Genomic DNA, 19,306 nt, shown 5'->3' with positions numbered 1-19,306 from the left:
AGCACTTTTATCCATGAGTCATACGAATACAGTATATTTATTTATTTGTAAAATAAAAATGCTAATAAATCCCTACGTTAGCAACTCAGTGAAGCTGCTAATATATCTGACCCACAGAAGCCACTAGCATGTAGTGTTAATCTAAGCTTGGAGTCATGAAGCCTTTTTCAATACAATCGAAACATTTAATGCTTCACAAATCTTTATTTTACAATTTGAACCTCCTGCGTTTACATCAGCTGCTGAGGACAGAGCCAGCAGTGCATCTGTACAAATTTATATTAATAATAATCATTTGAATGTGTTACATATCCTAATAATGACTGGCTTCCTCTTACAGTGTATAATGATGGCAATACATACATTTGAATAATTATATGGGATTTATCTTATTTGGGAGCAATAGTTCATGGTATTGCAGAGTTTGAGATCTTTTTCTGGATGATTTCATTAATAAATTGTCTGTAATAATACTCTACACACCACCACACACCTCCTACAACACTAGCCAGCAATAATACGTCATTTCCGTTTCTTTAACCACACTGGATTTAAAGCTCCACCTCTAAAAACAAACCAGTCACCGGCCACTGAAGCAACCAATCAGATCAACAATCACAATCATGTGACTCGAAAGCTCCGCATAATATTATGATAAGAGACGGAAGCCTCGGTGTCAAAGTGAAAGTCTGAATTTGATCTAAAGTTTTTTCGCTGCTGCTGTTTTGGAGTCTCGTGGTAAACGCTGTGGGGAATTTACTCCGATGTGTTATCGACTATATAAAGGAGTTTACCAGATTTTATGGACTTGTTTACGTTATTTTTGTTTAAAGTCTACACTGTAAGATGGAGGACAGTAGCACTGTGTTCAAAGTCCTGCTATTTCTCACGTTTTCTGTTCATCCTTCATCAGCAGGTGAGTTACAGACGTAAACTATCATTTTATAGAAAGTTATTTCCTGTAATAGTGACTGACTATAAACTGCGCATCTCAGCAAAATAGGTCGCTAAAATACGGAAGCTTGTTAAAAACGGGTGTTTATAGGATCTGCGTCACTGTAGGTTTTTACACGATGATTACAAATTCAGTCCAAGTTCTTATTGTAACAAGTGCCTTAGTCTAATTTAGGAGGTCTTGTTTATTGTTTATGTTTTTTTGCTTTTTCTTTCGTTTTCTTTTTTCTTGGTTGTCAGTTTTTAATTTTGGTACAGTAGATATGATCTCTCTGAATGTTAGAGGTTTAAGGAAATTGGATAAAAGGAAGACACTTTATATTTTCATTAAACACAAGGAGGCTCAAATGATTTTATTTCAAGAAACACATTCTTGTGATAACGATGTAAGATTTTAGAAAAACCGCAGTGGGGGGGTCTGTAGGGGTCGCTGTTTTCTTAAATATATTGAAGGGAGATGTAGTGGAAACTCTATATTCAGGTGAAGGGAGATGGATTATAATAATCTTAAATATAGACAATACGACATCGATCATTTGCAATGTTTATGGACATAATAATAACTCTTTAAATTTATAAATGTTTGAAAAACCTAGCCTGATATTACTAGACCTAAAAAGAAAATACACAGGTGCTTATTTATTGACTGGATGTGACTTCAGTGAAGCCCCTTATGAGTCCTTAGATAGATTCCCTCCAAAGAACAGTACATCTAAAGTTTTTGAGTTGCTTGTTGATAAGTTACAGGTTACTGATGTTTGCCGTTTTTTTTAACATTCACACGATAAGGAATTTACATGGACAAATAATGCTCTTACACGTAAGTCACAAATTGATTTTTCTTATCTAATAATGCAGTTCAGTTTGTCTCAGACACGTCGATCGGTTACTCACCTTCATCAGATCATAGATTCATCTCAATATCTTTAATTAGAAATCCAGACAGTTGTAAGGGAATTTGCGGTTATTGGAAATTTAATAATTAGATTAGATTAGATTAGATTAGATTAGATTAGATTAGATTAGATTCAACTTTATTGTCATTGCACATAGTTACAAGGCAACGAAATACAGTTAGCATCTAACCAGAAGTGCAAGTTAGCAGTGCAATATGAACATATATACAGATATATATAAATAAAAGCTATATATAAATTGGATTTACAAATATATATATATACATGTGTGTGGTGTGTGTATGTGTGTATATATGTATATATATGTGTATATATATGTGTATATATATGTATATATATATGTATATATATGTGTATGTATATACATATACATATATATATATATATATACATATACATATATATATATATATATATATATGTATGTATATGTATGTATGTATATATGTATATGTATGTATGTATGTATATGTATATATATATATATATATGAATATACAGTATAAAGTGAGCATAAAGTATAAAGTAATTTATGATATATAAATTAATGTACAGAATAATTGTAAATTTACAGATATATATGAATTTGCGGAATAAGAAATATACAGAAATTATATATAGATGTATTTACAGTGTATGCAATAGTATGAAATATACATATGAATAAATATGAATAACTTTACAGCTGGATGGATATGCAGGGAGTATACATATATACACACACACCTATATACCTATATGAATATACATATCTATGTGCAGACTATACAAACGAATATACAGAGAGTATTTACAGAGATATATTACATCACTGCCGGGTTTATCAGTGTGTGGGGGGAAGTTACTGTCCCTGTAAGGAGGTTAGTGAAGCTGAGTTCACTAAGGTAACCACTGTGGGATAAAAACTGTTCCTTAGCCTGCTGCTTTTGGCTTTTAGGCATCTGAACCTTTTTCCAGAGGGAAGGAGAGAAAACAGTTTATGTGCAGGGTGAGAGGAGTCCTTCACGATGCTGCGAGCCTTATGCAGACATCGTTTCTTATAGACGTCCTCAACGGCAGGGAGTGGAGTCCCAATGATGCGTTGGGTGGTTTTCACCACCCTTTGAATCGATTTACAGTCCGAGACAGAGCAATTCTCGTACCAGACTGTAATACAGCTGGTTAGAATGCTCTCTACTGCACAACGGTAGAAATTGTTCATTATGTCCGTAGAGAGGTGATTCTTCCTCAGTAATCTCAGGAAGAAGAGACGCTGGGATGCTTTCTTGAGCAGACTGGAGGTGTTGGAGAACCACCTCAGAGATGTGGACCCCCAGGAACATGAAGCTGGTAACACGTTCAACCATCGTCCCATTGATGTACACAGGGGAGTGTGTGTTAATAATAAGTTACTCTCGGATGCAAATTTTGTAGAACCTGTTAAAAAACATTTGTTTCTATTTTGGAAGATGAGTCAAAGTTAGACAATTAGCTATGCGTCGAGGCAAAGAACTTATAGTGGCAAGTGTCAAGATATTCTCAGAGAGCTTGACAAATTTCTATCTAAAGAAACTCTTAATATTTATTTATTTAATTTGAGAAACGAAATAGATGATGACTATTTAGATTTAGCCGAAGGCGCATTTATAAGGTCAAAGGCTAAATTATTGGAAATGAGAGAGAAAAACACGTTATTTTTTTCTCCCGAAAACAGAAATATAAAAAGAAATTGTCTAGCAGTGTTATAAATCGATAATAACATAATCAAAAATCCCTGCCAAATTAATAAATATGTATACTCCTTTTGTAACAAATTATATTGCTCAAATTATAATGAAAATTATGCAAGTAGTGCAAGTCAAATCTCTCACTCCAGTAATTTCAAATGAGTTTAAAGTGGTTTGTGAAAATGACCTTTCTTAAGATGAACTTACCAAAAGCAATGCAGTCTATGAAGAAGGGTAAATCCCCAGGCACAGATGGCCTAGTTATCGAGTTTTATGCATACTTTTGGAAGTCTATTAAGAGTCCATTACTTAGAATGTACAATGAATGTATTGTTAATGAAGAATTATGCACTTCTATGAAACAAGGCCTTATTACACTGATACCAAAACCAGGCAAAGGCCTTCTCTCCTTTGACACCTGGAGGCCAATCACTTTACTAAATTTAGATTATAAAATTCTATCATTAGCTTTTGCAAAAAGTTTAAAAACAGGCTTATCGGATATAAGCAATGAAATCCATATCAGGCTAATTTTGGATCTAGTTTATGCAAATTATATTAACTCTAATGCAATCATTTTGTATCTAGATTTTTACAAAGCATTCCATACCATCGAACATAATTTTTTTATTTTCTACTACAGAGTTGTTTGGTTTGGGAGAGAAATTTATAAAAATGGGTAAAATGATTCCATTCCATTGTCTGTTGCTTATCCAATCTATCATCTGGTCACGGGGAGCCTGGGCTTCAAGGTCAGGCATCATCGAGCATCAAGGCAGGATACACCCTGGACGGAGTGCCAAACCATCGCAGGGCACACACACACACACTCTCATTCACTCACGTAATCACACACTACGGGCAATTTAGAGACTCCAATCAGCCTAGAAGCATGTCTTTGGACTGTGGGAGGAAACCCACCAAGCACGGGGAGAACATGCAAACTCCACACACAGTGAGGAGAACGTGCTAACCACTAAGCCACTGTGCCGCCGGTTAAAATTATATATAAGGATATTAATAGATCAGTAATCTTGTAATTTGATACTTCTAATAGATTTTCCATTAACAGGGGAGTTGGACAAGGTTGTGGAATTTCCCCCTTTCTGTTCTTACTAGTTGTGGAATTACAATCTTTAAATATTAGAAATAATCCTGATATCAAAGAGTTGACCATCTTTGATCGTGAGATTAGAATTTCACAACTTGCAGACGATACAACCCTGTTTTTAGAAAACTTAAATCAGATTGCAAAAGTTCTTGAAATCATTACCACCTTTTCGGAGGCTTCTGGTTTAAAGTTAAATATCCCTAAATGTGAAATTCTTTGTTTATTTGATAACCGCAAAACCTCCATGAATAACATACCTATTAAAGATAATGTGAAATATCTTGGCATCTATATTTCCAAAAAAAATCTCTCTTAGGCAAGAAATGAATTTTCTTCTTAAAATTAAAAAAGGAAAACTAATATTCAGCAATTGGCTTCAAAAAGATTTAGAGTTCTTTTAATAAAAGCAGAAGGTCTGTCTAATTTTATATACCCATCTTTCTCATTTCTTCATGACAATACATAAAAACAAATTAATATTTTATTTTTTAACTTTTTTTGGAAAAGCAAACAACATTTGAAGAAAAGTTCTCTGTGGTAAGAAAGCTGATGGAGGTTTTGACATGCTTGATTCTTTTGACATTAATTACACTTTAAAGGTAAATTGGGTTAGGAAGTGTGTCAATTCACCAGATTCTATTTGGTCCTTTATCAATCACAATATCTATAAAAATCTGGGAGGTCTTAAATTTTTGTTAACTTGTAAATTTTCCCCTTCTAAACTCCCCAGAAAACTTTCAAAATTCCATGAACAGGCACTTTTGGCATGGAAACTTTGTTTTGTTCACAATTTCTCCCCACATAAAGTGAAGCTATGGATCAACGAGAGTATTCTAGTAAAGATCAAGTCGATATTTCTTAAGAATTGACATGAAAAAGATAATCTTTGTGATATACTAGATCCACAAGGGAAATTTTATTCTTATTGTGATTTCATGTCTAAATACAATTTCCCTGTTGTTCATAAGGAATTTCTTACAATTGTTAAAGCTATACCAGCCGGTCTTGTTCACTTAATGAAATGTCATCTATCGTTTGAAGTGACTGTAAAAAGGGAGCCAAGTTATTTGGTTAATGACAAGTGTATTTATGAACCTAAATGTAGTAATAAAATGATTAACAAATTTGTTTTTACAAATTACTCAGAGAGGAAAATTTGTTTGAAATTCTTTAATAAACAAGATTATTTGGAAAAAAGCTTACCTTATAAATTCTGTGTCCCCAACAAAGTAAAAGAAATACATTTAAAGATTTTACATAATATACAGTATACATAATATACAGTACAGGACACATACTCACACACACATGCAATAACACACATGCACAAAAGCTGAGAACTGTGTTCCAAGAAGAACTGAACTGTGCTGGACACAGACACACACACACTGTACTTTGTCTTTGTTCTGTGTAGCACCTCTGGTCTAGGAGGAACATTGTTTCACTTCACTGTGTACTGCATCTGCTATATATGGTTGAAGTGACAATAAACCTTCTTTGACTTTGATTTTGACTTTGACCAATGAGATTACATCCAAATTTGGTAATCCTCATTTAAATTGTAATTTCTGTAATATCAGTATTGACTCTATTGATCATCTTTTTATCGAATGCTCCTTGATAAGAAATTTTGTTCTGACTTATCAAAATTCTTTTCTTTAAAATCTAATGTAGACATTGCTTTAACTATGGGTGATATACTTTGCTATTTTTCTCATTGTAAACATAACATAGTATCTGATGAACTTTACGGAATTTTTGATTTACATCTGTACTCTTTTATTTTATATATCTTTATTTTGTCTTCCTGTTTTAAATTTTTAATAATAATGGCATCCAATGTTCTATTTTAATGCTGAAGTTAATTGTTTATACTTGCAATAAACAAAAAAATACAAATTCAATTAAATAAAAAAAAAAGACTTTATTTATCCCCCAAGGGTCAATTTAAGGCACGCAGAGAAAAAATGAAAATAACAGATAACCCAGGATTCCGTTTATCTGGGGTTTAGTATGATCCAGGGTTAACAATTCAAGTGTGAAAAGCCCTTGGGATTATCTGTAATTACGTTTCACACTGTTCATACGATACCTGGGGTTACCTGTTAATCCTGGGTATTCATTAACAGACATTTTACACTGTACATTCCTAAACCCGGGTTAACATTCTTATTTGCATATTTGCAGTGTCACTGTCACTGACTGGACGAACAGCAAGCAACCTGTTTACACAACGTGCATTTCCTGTGACTGACCTGACATGAGCCTCGCTGCGCAACTTCTGATTGGCTGTCTGTTGCCAAGCATCCAGCAGACTGTGATACAGTTGGTCAGGGTGTTCTCAATCGCACAGCAGTAGAAGTTCACCAGGATGGTTGAAGACAGGTGGTTCTTCTTCGGTGTGTTCAGGAAAAAAAGGCACTGGTGAGCCTTTTTGACCAGGCTGGAGGTATTGGTGGTCCAGGACAGGTCCTCTGAGATGTGGGTGCCCAGAAACCTGAAGCTGGATACACGCTCGACAGCCATTCCTTTCATGTGGATGGGGTCATGCGTTCTTCCTTTCTCCCTCCTGAAATCCATGATGAGCTTGTTTGTAAGACTCGCGGTGGCGGTGTGTGTGTTTACATCAACACGGAATGGTGTAAAGACTCTGTGCTTGTGTCTAACTACTGCTCATCGGTAGTGGAGTTTGTGACTGTTAGATGCAGACCTTTTTATTTACCCCGGAATTCACCAGTACTCTCATTATCGGAGTGTACATTCCACCCAGTGCTAATGCTAAGGAGGCTCTGTGTGAGCTGTACGGAGCTATTAGCGAGCTGCAGAATGCTCACCCCGATGGACTGTTTATCATCGCCGGAGATTTCAATCATGCAAATCTCAGAACAGTGCTCCCTAAATTCCATCAGTATGTGGACTTTGCTACGAAAGGGGCGAACACACTGGATGTTGTTTACACAAACATTCCCGGCGCATATCGTGCAGAGCCCCGCCCCCACCTCGGCTACTCAGACCACATCTCTGTTATGTTGATTCCAGCATACAGACCACTCCTCAGGTGCTCTAAACCAGTTCTGAAACAAGTTAAAACCTGGCCAGCAGGAGCCATCTCTGCTCTTCAGGACTGTTTTGAGTGCGCTGACTGGGACATGTTTAGGGAGTCTGCAACCAACGGCGACTCTATTGACTTGGAGGAGTACACGGCATCAGTGACCAGCTACATCGGGAAGTGCATTGATGACGTGACGATCTCCAAGACCATCACCACACGCTCCAACCAAAAGCTGTGGATGACTGCGAAAGTGCGTGCTCTCCTGAAGTCGAGAGACTCTGCCTTCAGATCAGGGACAGGGCGGCCTTAAAAACAGCAAGGGCCAAACTGTCCCGAGCCATCAGAGAGGCGAAGCATGCACACGCCCAGAGAGAGCGAGGAAGACCATCCCTCCTCCTAATGACCCAGTGCTCTGTCTCACCACAGCTGACGTGAAGAGAACTCTATGCAGAGTTAACCCATGGAAGTCTGCTGGACCAGACAACATTCCTGGCAGAGTTCTCAGGGAGTGTGCAGAGCAGCTAGCAGATGTCTTCACTGACATCTTCAACATCTCGCTGAGCAGCTCCATCATCCCTACGTGCCTCAAGACAACAACCATCATCCCTGTGCCAAAGAAGTCCACGGTTTCCTGCCTCAGTGACTACCGTCCCGTTGCACTCACACCAATCATGATGAAATGCTTCGAGAGGCTCGTCATGAGGCACATCAAGTCACAGCTACCACCCTCGCTGGACCCCTTGCAGTTTGCGTATCGTCCTAACTGTTCCACGGACACCGCCATCAGCACAACCCTCCATCTGGCCCTCACACACCTGGACTGCAAAGACCCCTACGTTCGAATGCTGTTCATAGATTTCAGTTCAGCATTCAACACAATCATCCCTCAGCAGCTGATTAAGAAGCTGAGTCTCCTGGGCCTGAACACCTCTCTCTGCAACTGGATCCTGGATTTCCTGACTGGGAGACCTCAGTCAGTCCGGATCAGGAGCAGTATCTCCAGCACCACCACACTGAGCACTGGAGCGCCTCAGGGCTGTGTGCTCAGTCCATTGCTGTTCACTCTGCTGACTCACGACTGTGCAGCAATGCACAGATCCAACCACATCGTCAAGTTCACCGATGACACGACTGTGGTGGGTCTCATCAGCAAGAACGACGAGTCAGCTTACAGAGAGGAGGTGCAGCGGCTAACAGCCTGGTGCAGAGCCAACAACCTCTCCCTGAACGTCGACAAGACCAAAGAGATGGTTGCTGACTTCAGGAGAGCACAGTGTGACCATTCTCCGCTGTCCATCGATGGCTCCTCTGTGGAGATCATCAAGAGCATCAAATTCCTTGGTGTCCATCTGGCGGAGAACTTCACCTGGTCACTCAACACCAGCTCCATCACCAAGAAAGCCCAGCAGCGCCTCTACTTCCTGAGGAGGCTGAGGAAAGCCCATCTCCCTTCCCCATCCTGACTGTGTTCTACAGAGGGACCATCGAGAGCATCCTGAGCAGCTGCATCACTGCCTGGTTTGGGAACTGCACCGCTTCGGATCGCAAGACCCTTCAGCGGATAGTGAGGACAGCTGAGAAGATCATCGGAGTCTCTCTCCCCTCTATCACGGACATTTACACCGCACGCTGCATCCGCAAAGCTAACAGCATTGTGGCTGACCCCACACACCCCTCACACACACTCTTCACCCTCCTGCCATCTGGAAATTCGGGCCCTCACAACCAGACTGTGTAACAGTTTCTTTCCTTAAGCCATCAGGCTCCTCAACACCCGGGACTGAACAGTTCTACACTCTCACACACACTCTCACTCAGGACTGAACTGTTCTACACTCTCTCTCACACACACACACACACACTCTCACTCAGGACTGAACTGTATATTAACTCTCTGTCTCTCTCACACACAGATATAAACACACTCTCTCTTGACTGTGTGGGCACACACACACACACAATTTATACTGTTCATTACTTACTGCACTACCTCTACCTGTCATCCACTGCTATAGTTATATTTATGTTTATTCTATTTGCACTACCTCAACCGCTGCTGTGTATTTTTGCACAATATTTTTGCACAATACTTTTTTTTTTTTTTTAAAAAATATGTGGTTGAAATGACAATAAAAGCTTCTTGAATCTTGAATCTTGAATCTTGTCTTGCTGGTGTTAAGGAGCAGGTTATTGTCAGTACACCATGCGACCAAGTGTTGCAGGGAGGTATTGATGCCAAGATCTCTCTCATCTGCTCAGCACATGCCCTTAGCACACATCCAGGGATGCCATTGGGGCCAGCAGCCTTAAATGCATTGATCCAGGTCAGTACATTGTACACCTCTGTGGAGGTGAGTGTTAGGGGTTGGTGGTCTGCAGAGGGTCTGGTCATGATGTCTTTCTCCTTGTTGTCTCTGTCAAAGCGAGCATAAAAGTCATTTATCTTGTTAAGAAAGGAGACATCTGTGTCATTCAGGGTGGAGTTGCTGGGCTTGTAGTCACTGATGGCCTGGATGCCCTGCCACATGTGTCGGGGTCGGAATTGGAATTGTTCCTCCACCTTACGTTTGTAGCAGTATTTGGCCTTTTTGATGCCCCTCATTAGATTTGCCTGGATGTGCCACACCTCCTTGTTCATCCATGGCTTCTGATTAGGATATGTGGTGATTTGTTTCTCCGTGTTAACACTGTCATTGGTGGTGTAGTCAGGTGGCCTCAGAGGCAAACATACTCCAGTCTGTGTGCTGAAACCTGTCCTGAAGTACAGAGTCTGCCCCCTGGCCACACTTTGATGGCATCACACGGTTGATGAGAGGTAAATACTTGGGGTGAGGAACAAAGAAAGGTGATCAGACTGTCCCAGGTGGGGAGGGGGTCACAGTGTAGGCTCCAACAATGTTTGTGTAGACATGGTCCAACGTTTTGCCACCTCTGGTATAGCAGGAAACATGCTGGTGGAATTTGGGGAGCACTGTCTTTATGTTGGAGTGATTAAAATCACCCGCAACAATAACTGCGGCTTCCAGGTGAGCAGCTTGTAGTTTTCAATGGCCGCATGAAGATCATTCATAGAAAGCTTGGCATTAGCGTCCGGGGATATAGGCTGCTGTTATGATGACGGAAGTGAGCTCTCTTGGCAGATAAAAAGGTCTACACCTAAGGTCTAATCATGAGAAACTCCAGGTTAGCTGAACAGTGACTTTCAACAGTGACAGAGTTCATGCACCAAGCTTTGTTGACATAAATGCACAATCCCCCACCTCTGGTCTTACTGGAGTCATCCGCTGATCTATCTGCCTGGAGTGTGTGGCGTCCGGCTAGCTCAATAGCATCGTCGGGTACTCCGCTATATAGCCATGTTTCTGTGAAGATCATGACAGTACAGTCAGAAAGTCTCTTGCTGTGGGTGATGCAAAGTTGTATTTTATTCACCAATGACTTCACATTAGTGAGGAATATGCTAGGTAACGAGAGCCGCTGCGGTGTTAGCTTAGCTCTTAGCTCTCCATGTTTCCCCACCTTTGTTTATGATCTCTTTGCCGCCTGCAAGCACTTCTGCCTGGCCAGGTAGGGTGCGTAGCCTCGAAAGTGTTCTGGAGATCCCATAGATGAGTTGAAGATCAGTGATAAAACTGTCGGACTGTCATAGACCGATATCCAAAAGCTCGTCAGGTATAGGATGTTAACGCTAAGCTGTTTTTGTGCACATTTTCTTACATTCATAGTAGTTTAACTGTGATGAAGTCTAATGTCTCTAGCATAGTAAAGTCAGCAGTATCATGTCAATATAGCTATAATATTAAATTATGAAGGAATTTGTGACGTCTCAGTCAGTGTTGCTATGGTAACTATGGTAATTGTTCAGTGATTGACATTCACTGAACAATACAGCATTAGCATATGATCGTCAGTGGTGATTTATTAGCGCCACCTACTGGCACTGGATATTAGAGTTTCTTTTAGATACTCCTCAAACATGCTTCATCAGATTCAGAACAAATGTATTCAGCATAATGATCAAGATTCTTGATGTTGAATATCAGATACATTTTTGATGGCTTATGCAGTCTTGCTGCGTCAGTGTGATCAATTAATCTATCAAACCACTTAAACAGAAAGTGTGGCATATTTCCCCTGTATGTGTGATGTGCTTGAAAGTTCTGGTGTATCTTAAATGATGTCGAGTCACAGACACATGACACGAGTAACTGACTCTTGTAGTGTCACCAATTAGACACAGGAAGTCAGATGATTTATCATAATTCCAACAGAACTGGCTATATTTTAAACACTGTTGCCATGATGATGATGATGATGATGATGATGATGATGATAATCTGCTGTACTTCGTCTGAGTTCACATGTGTGGTCAGTGATGAGGTTTAATCACATCTCATATTCATTTTAATTGATTGTCATACTGCCACCAACTGAATTTGAAGCATTATAAATTAAAGTTTGTGTGCATTAGGTGGCCCTATTAATTAATTCAGTAGGTGCTGGTGACATCATCCTGAATTTTCCTAAACGTTATAGTCTTTCTTTATATGTGCTGAGTTACTAAAACTATTTTAACTTTTGCAGACACACACTCTCTGCAGTACCTCTATACTGCCATCACACCAGCAATACATTTCCCAGAATTCTCTACTGTGGGTCTGATGGATGGAGGGCAGTGTGTGTACTACGACAGTAACATCAGGAAGATGATACCAAAGACGGAGTGGATGCAGAAGTTCTTTACTGATGATCCAGATTACTGGAACAGAGAGACAGAGCGTGTGAAGGATCGTCAGCACCAATTCCAAGACACAGTGGCTGCAGTAAGGAAGAGCTTGAATTCAAATGAAGGTAAAAGTCAGAGTTTTAATCAGTAACACACACTGACTGTACTCTGGACACACAAGATTTTTGTTGTTTGAGTAACTGTACCAATTAATGAATGGTTAATAGTTGGGAGATTATTACAAATAAATAAATAAACCTCAAAACTCCCACTGCAATTCCACAAAAGCTTTACTGAAGCACCAAAGTGAATCCTTGTAGAGTTCAGTATATGAAATATGAGATGCAGATGTTTGAACACTTTCTACTCTGCAGTAGAGCTGCTCTGTTTAACACTACATATTCTTCATATCCTTAGTCTACTCAAGCCTAACTGCCTAAATAAACTATTCCATGAAAAGGTCAAGGAAAAAAAGAACAATTTGGGCACACAAACTAGACTATACTTAAAATATTCACTAAGGTCTATATATTATTATATGTAAGTGCCCTTATTGAATTTATATATGTTTGATGTGTTTAACAGCATGTAGAAGGTGTGCATTAATACAAAAAGCAGCGTTTTTAAATGGCTGTGTTCTACTGTTTGAAGAAGGGGGAACGATAACAAAATGTTATTATTTGACAATTTCCTGACTGAATAGGGGGTGAGAGCGTACTATACAGTTAGCTTACTTTAACAGCCCAGCTCTATAAATTTATAAGCCTCTTATTAAATGTCAGTGAGTTCCATGGCCACAACTTTTCACTCTTTGCTACACAAATAGTGTTGATGCAAAAATGTCCAATGTTTCTGTGCAATGTTGTGATATGTGTTCCAGCTGCTGGTAGCATGCAGTGTTTGCACATTTCTTTTCTGTGTTTCAGTGAAATGTAACACAGCCTAACGTCATTAGGCTATAATCACAACCATGGGTAAATGTTAACAAAACAAATGGAGATATTTATGATGTTTATTTGGATCCACATCTCAAATAATAATGAAATCTGAGTGACTTATCATTCATAATTATTTCAGTTGTAATGTTCCTGCTGGGTGTTTACACTTTTTATCCCCAAAGTGTGTGAGGGACCTGTTTTTCTTTACTTGCTTTTTTTTGCATGCAACATAAAGCAGGCTTCATTATGGTCATATATGATTTTTCTCTGAAAAGTGGTGTTATTATTGTTATTGTTTTTTTGTTGGGTAAGTGTTTGTGCTAATAAACAGCTAATAAATAGCACTATTTATTACACACAGCACTATTTTTAATTACAAAACAAAAGTAATTTTAGGTGTCACCAAAAGTGCTGTGATGGTCTGGATGTTGATTTCCCAAACAGATAATATGTGTGTTTCAGATCTATAACGCTCTTTTTCCGCAAAATACTCTTTAGAAAAAATCTTTTATTTTAAATTTTGCTATGTACTGTCACTGAGAGCTTAAATGTATTTTAGAAAAAAATACATTTTGCCTGTCAGTTCCCTAGATTACATGATCTATGAATATGCATTACCAGTTTAATTGTCACATCCATAACACTGGAATTTGGAAACTTTATTTTGCTCTGATTTAGAGGAGAGATGTAAGATCAAGCAGAATTCAGTACAGAGCTCTCTCTCTCTCTGTGTGTGTGTGTGTGTCTGTGTGTGTGTGTATGTGTGTGTAGGTAATCACACACTTCAGAGGATGTACGGCTGTGAGCTCCATGATGACAGCACTACTAGAGGATATGATCAGTACGGTTATAATGGAGAAGATTTCATCAGTTTGGATCTGAACACTGCAAACTGGACTGCAGATAATGATAAAGCTGTGATCTTTATAAAGCAGTGGGATCCTAAAGCAGGAAAGGCTCAATACTGGAAGAACTACCTGAAGAGTAACTGTGTTGATCAGCTACTGAAGTTTGTGTCTTATGGCAGAGAGACTCTGGAGAGGAAAGGTAAAGTGTGTGACCTGTTACTGTAATTGCAGCTGTTAGACACACACACACACATTAGACTGTATACAGTCTAATGACAAACACATGCTAATAACCCACTCCTTTACTATGGCACATTCCCTTTGATGATGTTCAGACAAATAACACAATGAACACTTTTTTTTTTTTTACAACCCGCACACAGTGATACACACAGTGATGTGTAAACAGTTATGACAAACTGTGTCCGTGTAACACACACACACACACACACACACACACACGTGCAAACACTAGTGTCATTTACACAATATATTTATATTTGACAGATTTTTATATGTCTCTGTGTGTCTCTGCAGATCCTCCTACAGCATCAGTGTTCCAGAAACACTCGCCTTCTCCAGAGGTGGTGTGTAACGCTACAGGTTTCTTCCCCAAAGCAGTGAATATCACCTGGAGGAAGGACGGAGAGGACATGTATAAGAATGTGGAGCTCAAAGATACGTTACCCAACCAGGATGGAAGCTTCCAGAAGAGAAGCATTCTGAAAGTCCCAGCTGAGGATCTGCAGAAACACACCTACACCTGCGTGATTCAGCACAGCAGCTTGAAGGAGGAGTTAGTGCTAGAAGTACCAGAAGAAGGTCCTGATCAACTCCACATACAGTATAAACAATAAATCTGATTTCCTGATGCAGCAGATAATAAAGACTCTGTGCTGATTTAACAGGTGGAGGACTGATGCCTATCATCGTTGGTGTTCTCGTGGCTCTCGTTGTTCTCGTTGTCGTTGTTGCTGGAATTATGGTCTGGAAAAAGAAGAACTCTGGTGAGAGGAGGAAGGAGGCAGATGTGAAGTTTTCAGAGAACAGATTTACACTTTCTAATTCTTGAAGGAGATTTGATGAATATTTTGCTTGTTTTTAGTCTGAACTGATAAACTGATAAATAACTGTCTGTCCATCATCTGTGTTTCAGGCTTTAAACGTGCTCCAGCTTCTGAAGAGTCTCCAACCACTATTAAAGTGTGACTGTGTGTCTTTCTGCTGAACTGAGAGAGTAAGACATGATGATGTTTATGGAATAAAAATCTGTGTGGACTGAAAATCCAGCAGAAAAACCTGAGCTTACATTAAATCTCAGCTCAGAGCTGATCCTGTTTCTTTAGGAGACACCAGGAGATGGAGATGAGGACCACACACAATATGTAAAATGTATTTATGAATTTTGTTTGTACATTTGTACAGTTTTCTATGTGATTGTGTTTGTATGAGGCGCTGTTCTGTTCTGCTCCACTGAGCTCAGTGCTGTAGTATGTGGTACTGTATATTTATTAATCTGTAAATAAATTCATTAAAAAATAAATAGCTTCTAAATAAGAACATGAAGAAAATGTCTTTGGTTGGTTTATTTATTTACTAAACTATAATCATGCCACAGGTTAGGAAACCTTTTTTGAGGCAAATGCAAATACAGGTCTTTATTTCTATAATACAGAGGGAATAAAGGAAACAAACAGTAAACAGAATGGAGTTAAACTAGGATGAAACAGGTGAACATGGTCAAGAGGGGAAACGGAGTAATAAACAGGAGAAGTTTAAATGATGGGTCAGGGGCTCTCTGGTGGTCTGGATCTGCATTGTCCGTGATGGCCATGTGACATTTACAAACTAAATAAATGATATGAAAACTATATACATGAAAGTCGTCTGTCCTGGTTAAAGAGAGAATGAAGTTTCTGACTTTATTATACAGGATCAGAAGAAATCTGATTTTATCCGAGAGTGTAAGAAGGGCTTTTTTTAAAACCTGAATTGTGTTTATCTTGATGTTTTATTTTGACTGCTGTTACAGAGACTTACATAGACTTTTAGAAGGGTGTTATTTGTAAAGATATCTTGTTAGAAGATATGACACTGAGATGATGTAGCTATCCCAGCACACATTGGGTGAATGGCAGGGGTACACCCTGGACAGGTCACCAGTCCATCACAGGCATTTCTTAATAAGAGTATATGAAACAAGATGAAGATGTTTGTAGACTTTCTACTCTGCAGTAGAGCTGCTCCTCCTGACACTACACTGATATTATAAATTCTGTCTTAAAGTCTTACAAAGATCTTTTTTTTATTCTTGCCAGGTTTATTCAATGAAACTGTGGGAACGTGAACAAATATTTCTGGCACAGAATCAATATCTTAAATGTTGTCCTGTCACACATATCTGAAATTCCAGTGTGGAAATGAAACAAACTTTTATTCTGCCAGTTTTATTTATTTTGCTTTGATTTACACAGATTTACATGAGAGATGTGAGAATTTAATTATAGAAGTGTGTGTGTGTGTGTGTGTGTGTGTCAGTTTCATCAGTCTGGATCTGAAAACTGGAACTTGGACTGCAGCTAAAGCACAAGCTGAAATCTTTATAAAGCAGTGGGATCCTACAGGAGATGAAGCTAAATACTGGAAGGACTATTTGAAGAACAGCTGTATTGATCAGTTAAAGAAGTTTGTGTCTTATGGCAGAGAGACTCTAAAGAAGAAAGATAAAGTGTGTGACCTGCTCTGTTACTGCAAATACAGCTATTAGACACACACACAGATAGTATACACACTCCTACATCCTTTACAACACACACACACACACACACACACTAATAACACACTCCTTTACTATTGCACAGTCCCTTTGATAATATACAGACAAATAACACTTTTCCACTACAACACACACACTGTGATAGAGAACACAATGTAGTGGACATCTTGAGAAAATAGTAGACTGGTACTCAGGGCAAGAGTAAAAAATGTTAGTTTTATTTGTGTGTGGGTGCATGCAAGCATACGCTGGGGGGAAGGTGAGGATGTGTCAAGGGAACTTCAGCGTATCGAAAGCATTTCATAAAAGAAACAAAAAAAACAAGCAGTTTACAATATTATTAACATAAGAATATAATGTTTTCTGTCAAATCCGTTTAAAGTATGAAATCTGAAATACTAATGAATTTATTAGACGAAAATATACAGAGATATGAAATAATTGCAATTTTAAAATATTGAATGCATTAAATACCTGGCTGCTTGCATATAATCTCAACACTATGATCAGTATTAGCAAAAAAGTCAGAACACAATGTTACAAAAAGGCAATAAAAAGTAATAAAGGATAAAGAAGCAGTAAAATGTGACAGATTAAAAGTTCTAATACTATAAAGTGTGAGAGGGGAAAAAACTCTAACTCTGTGGTAACTGATTCATTCGTAGCAGCACCTCACTGTCATCATCACTTTAATCAGATATTGTAGATATTGTAACTCACACATGGCAGTGGGGTGTGTGTGTGTGTTGGAGGTCAGAAGGTGTTTGTGTGTGTCGGGGGTGAAGGTTACTGGTACAAATGGAGACAAAAAAAATCCCAACATGCATTTCATTATATTATTAATATAAGAATTCAATGAAATCTGAACTCCATAGGGAATATCTTACAGTAAAAATGCAGATACATAAAATAACTGACTCGTGTGTGTATGTATACATACATGTGTGTATATATATATATATATATATATATATATATATATATATATATATATATATATAATGTACACAAATGACAGACAAACACAAATGACTGACTAGACAGGAGCAGCAGTTTAAGCAGTCGGCCGAGAGACATAGTCCCTCCAGTGTGTCCTGGGTCTACCCCCTTCCACCTCAGCTGGCCCCTTTCGATGTGGAGGAGCAGCGGCTCTACTCCGAGCTCCTCCCGGGTGACAGAGCTCCTTACCCTCTCTCTAAGGGAACACTATGCCACCCTATGAAGGAAACTCATTTTGGCCGCTTGTATCCGGGATCTGGTCCTTTTGGTCATGACCCAAAGCTCATGACCATAAGTGAGAGTAGGAACATAGGTTGACTGGTAAATCGAGAGCTTTGCTGTTGACTTCTAATGCCTCCTGATATATCAGTGTTTAACAAACCAACTATTTCTGCTTTTCAGAGCAAATGTAGTGAATGCATTAGATTTACATGTATGATATGAGACTTATTTTTATTATGAAGTGCTATGAATGTGATGTTCAGACATTTAAGGCACAAACAATGTTATATGTTGTCTATGGTTTTATATAGAAAGTATTAAATTATTTAACAAATAAACTAGTGACAGCGTCATAACTGTGGTACATCCAGATAAAAATAAGAGTTGATTGTGTTTTGTCTTTTTTGAGCATTGCTGTAGATATTACTTAAAAAAAAGTGTCAGTGGATAAATTACAGTAACATATTTATCTCTTGTTGATTCAGTTGCTTGTGAAGATCTCGGAGGTTTAGCAGAACCTTCACTGTAATACAGTCGGTTGTGAAGGATGTGGGAAATGAGTTTGTGTATTTAAAAGTCAAAGCCTGAACATGTCTCACCTTAAGCTTAGGTTTCGAGGGAGCTCGTGTAATCACACAGCTGCAGGTGATTATTACTATTATTACTGCTATTAGTTATAGTCTACTAGTATCTTTATCTGAGCTTTACTAGTCCGCCTTAACTTTAGCCGTGTGTAGGTAAAACTCTTCTTTAAGCCACAAATGAAATTTCTCCTGGTTGTAAATGTAGCCACGAATAGCACACGTTGTAGCTGTGCTTTATAATGACATTTTAACATGTTCCTGTCTGAAGCAACAAACAATATTTTTAACACAGTATATATACCTCTGAATGCTGAATGCAGTTTGTCCTCTGTAAATGATCTAAAATGCAGCTGCATGACCTGCCTAAGTTCTCCCACACCACCCCACTGCACTCTTACCTCAAAGCTCTTATTTCTCCTCAGACTGCACCTCGCTCCCTCAGGTCCACTGGCACTGCTCGACTGGTCCCACCA

The 19,306-nt window shown here is 38.7% G+C and overlaps 1 protein-coding gene across 2 annotated transcripts; it reads left to right on the top strand.

The window, feature by feature from the left end:
- The first annotated feature begins 629 nt into the window (after positions 1-629).
- On the top strand, positions 630-15,823 carry LOC131343069 (BOLA class I histocompatibility antigen, alpha chain BL3-7-like). Of its 2 annotated transcripts, XM_058374480.1 has the most exons (6): positions 631-916; positions 12,325-12,591; positions 14,176-14,451; positions 14,790-15,074; positions 15,161-15,259; positions 15,409-15,823. In XM_058374480.1, the coding sequence occupies exons 1-6, from the start codon at positions 847-849 to the stop codon at positions 15,459-15,461; spliced, it is 1,050 nt and encodes a 349-aa protein (XP_058230463.1). In that variant the 5' UTR covers positions 631-846; the 3' UTR covers positions 15,462-15,823. The 2 variants fall into 2 exon arrangements, with proteins under 2 accessions (XP_058230462.1, XP_058230463.1); XM_058374479.1 differs by lacking the exon at positions 15,409-15,823 and having other exon boundaries at positions 630-916; positions 15,161-15,339.
- The last annotated feature ends 3,483 nt before the right edge of the window (positions 15,824-19,306 follow it).

The sequence above is a fragment of the Hemibagrus wyckioides genome, linkage group LG22 (assembly GCF_019097595.1).
Source record: "Hemibagrus wyckioides isolate EC202008001 linkage group LG22, SWU_Hwy_1.0, whole genome shotgun sequence".
Lineage (NCBI taxonomy): Eukaryota > Metazoa > Chordata > Actinopteri > Siluriformes > Bagridae > Hemibagrus > Hemibagrus wyckioides.
Note: the sequence above shows the minus strand (reverse complement) of the source record. Positions and strands in the feature narration are given on the sequence as shown.

Bases quoted from the DNA above. Each gene is read 5' to 3' on its own strand.
- LOC131343069 (XM_058374479.1), top strand. From the start codon at position 847: ATGGAGGACAGTAGCACTGTGTTCAAAGTCCTGCTATTTCTCACGTTT. The intron at 917-12,324 runs GTGAGTTACAGA...TAACTTTTGCAG, and splicing joins TGTTCATCCTTCATCAGCAG to ACACACACTCTCTGCAGTAC. The intron at 14,452-14,789 runs GTAAAGTGTGTG...GTGTCTCTGCAG, and splicing joins AGAGACTCTGGAGAGGAAAG to ATCCTCCTACAGCATCAGTG.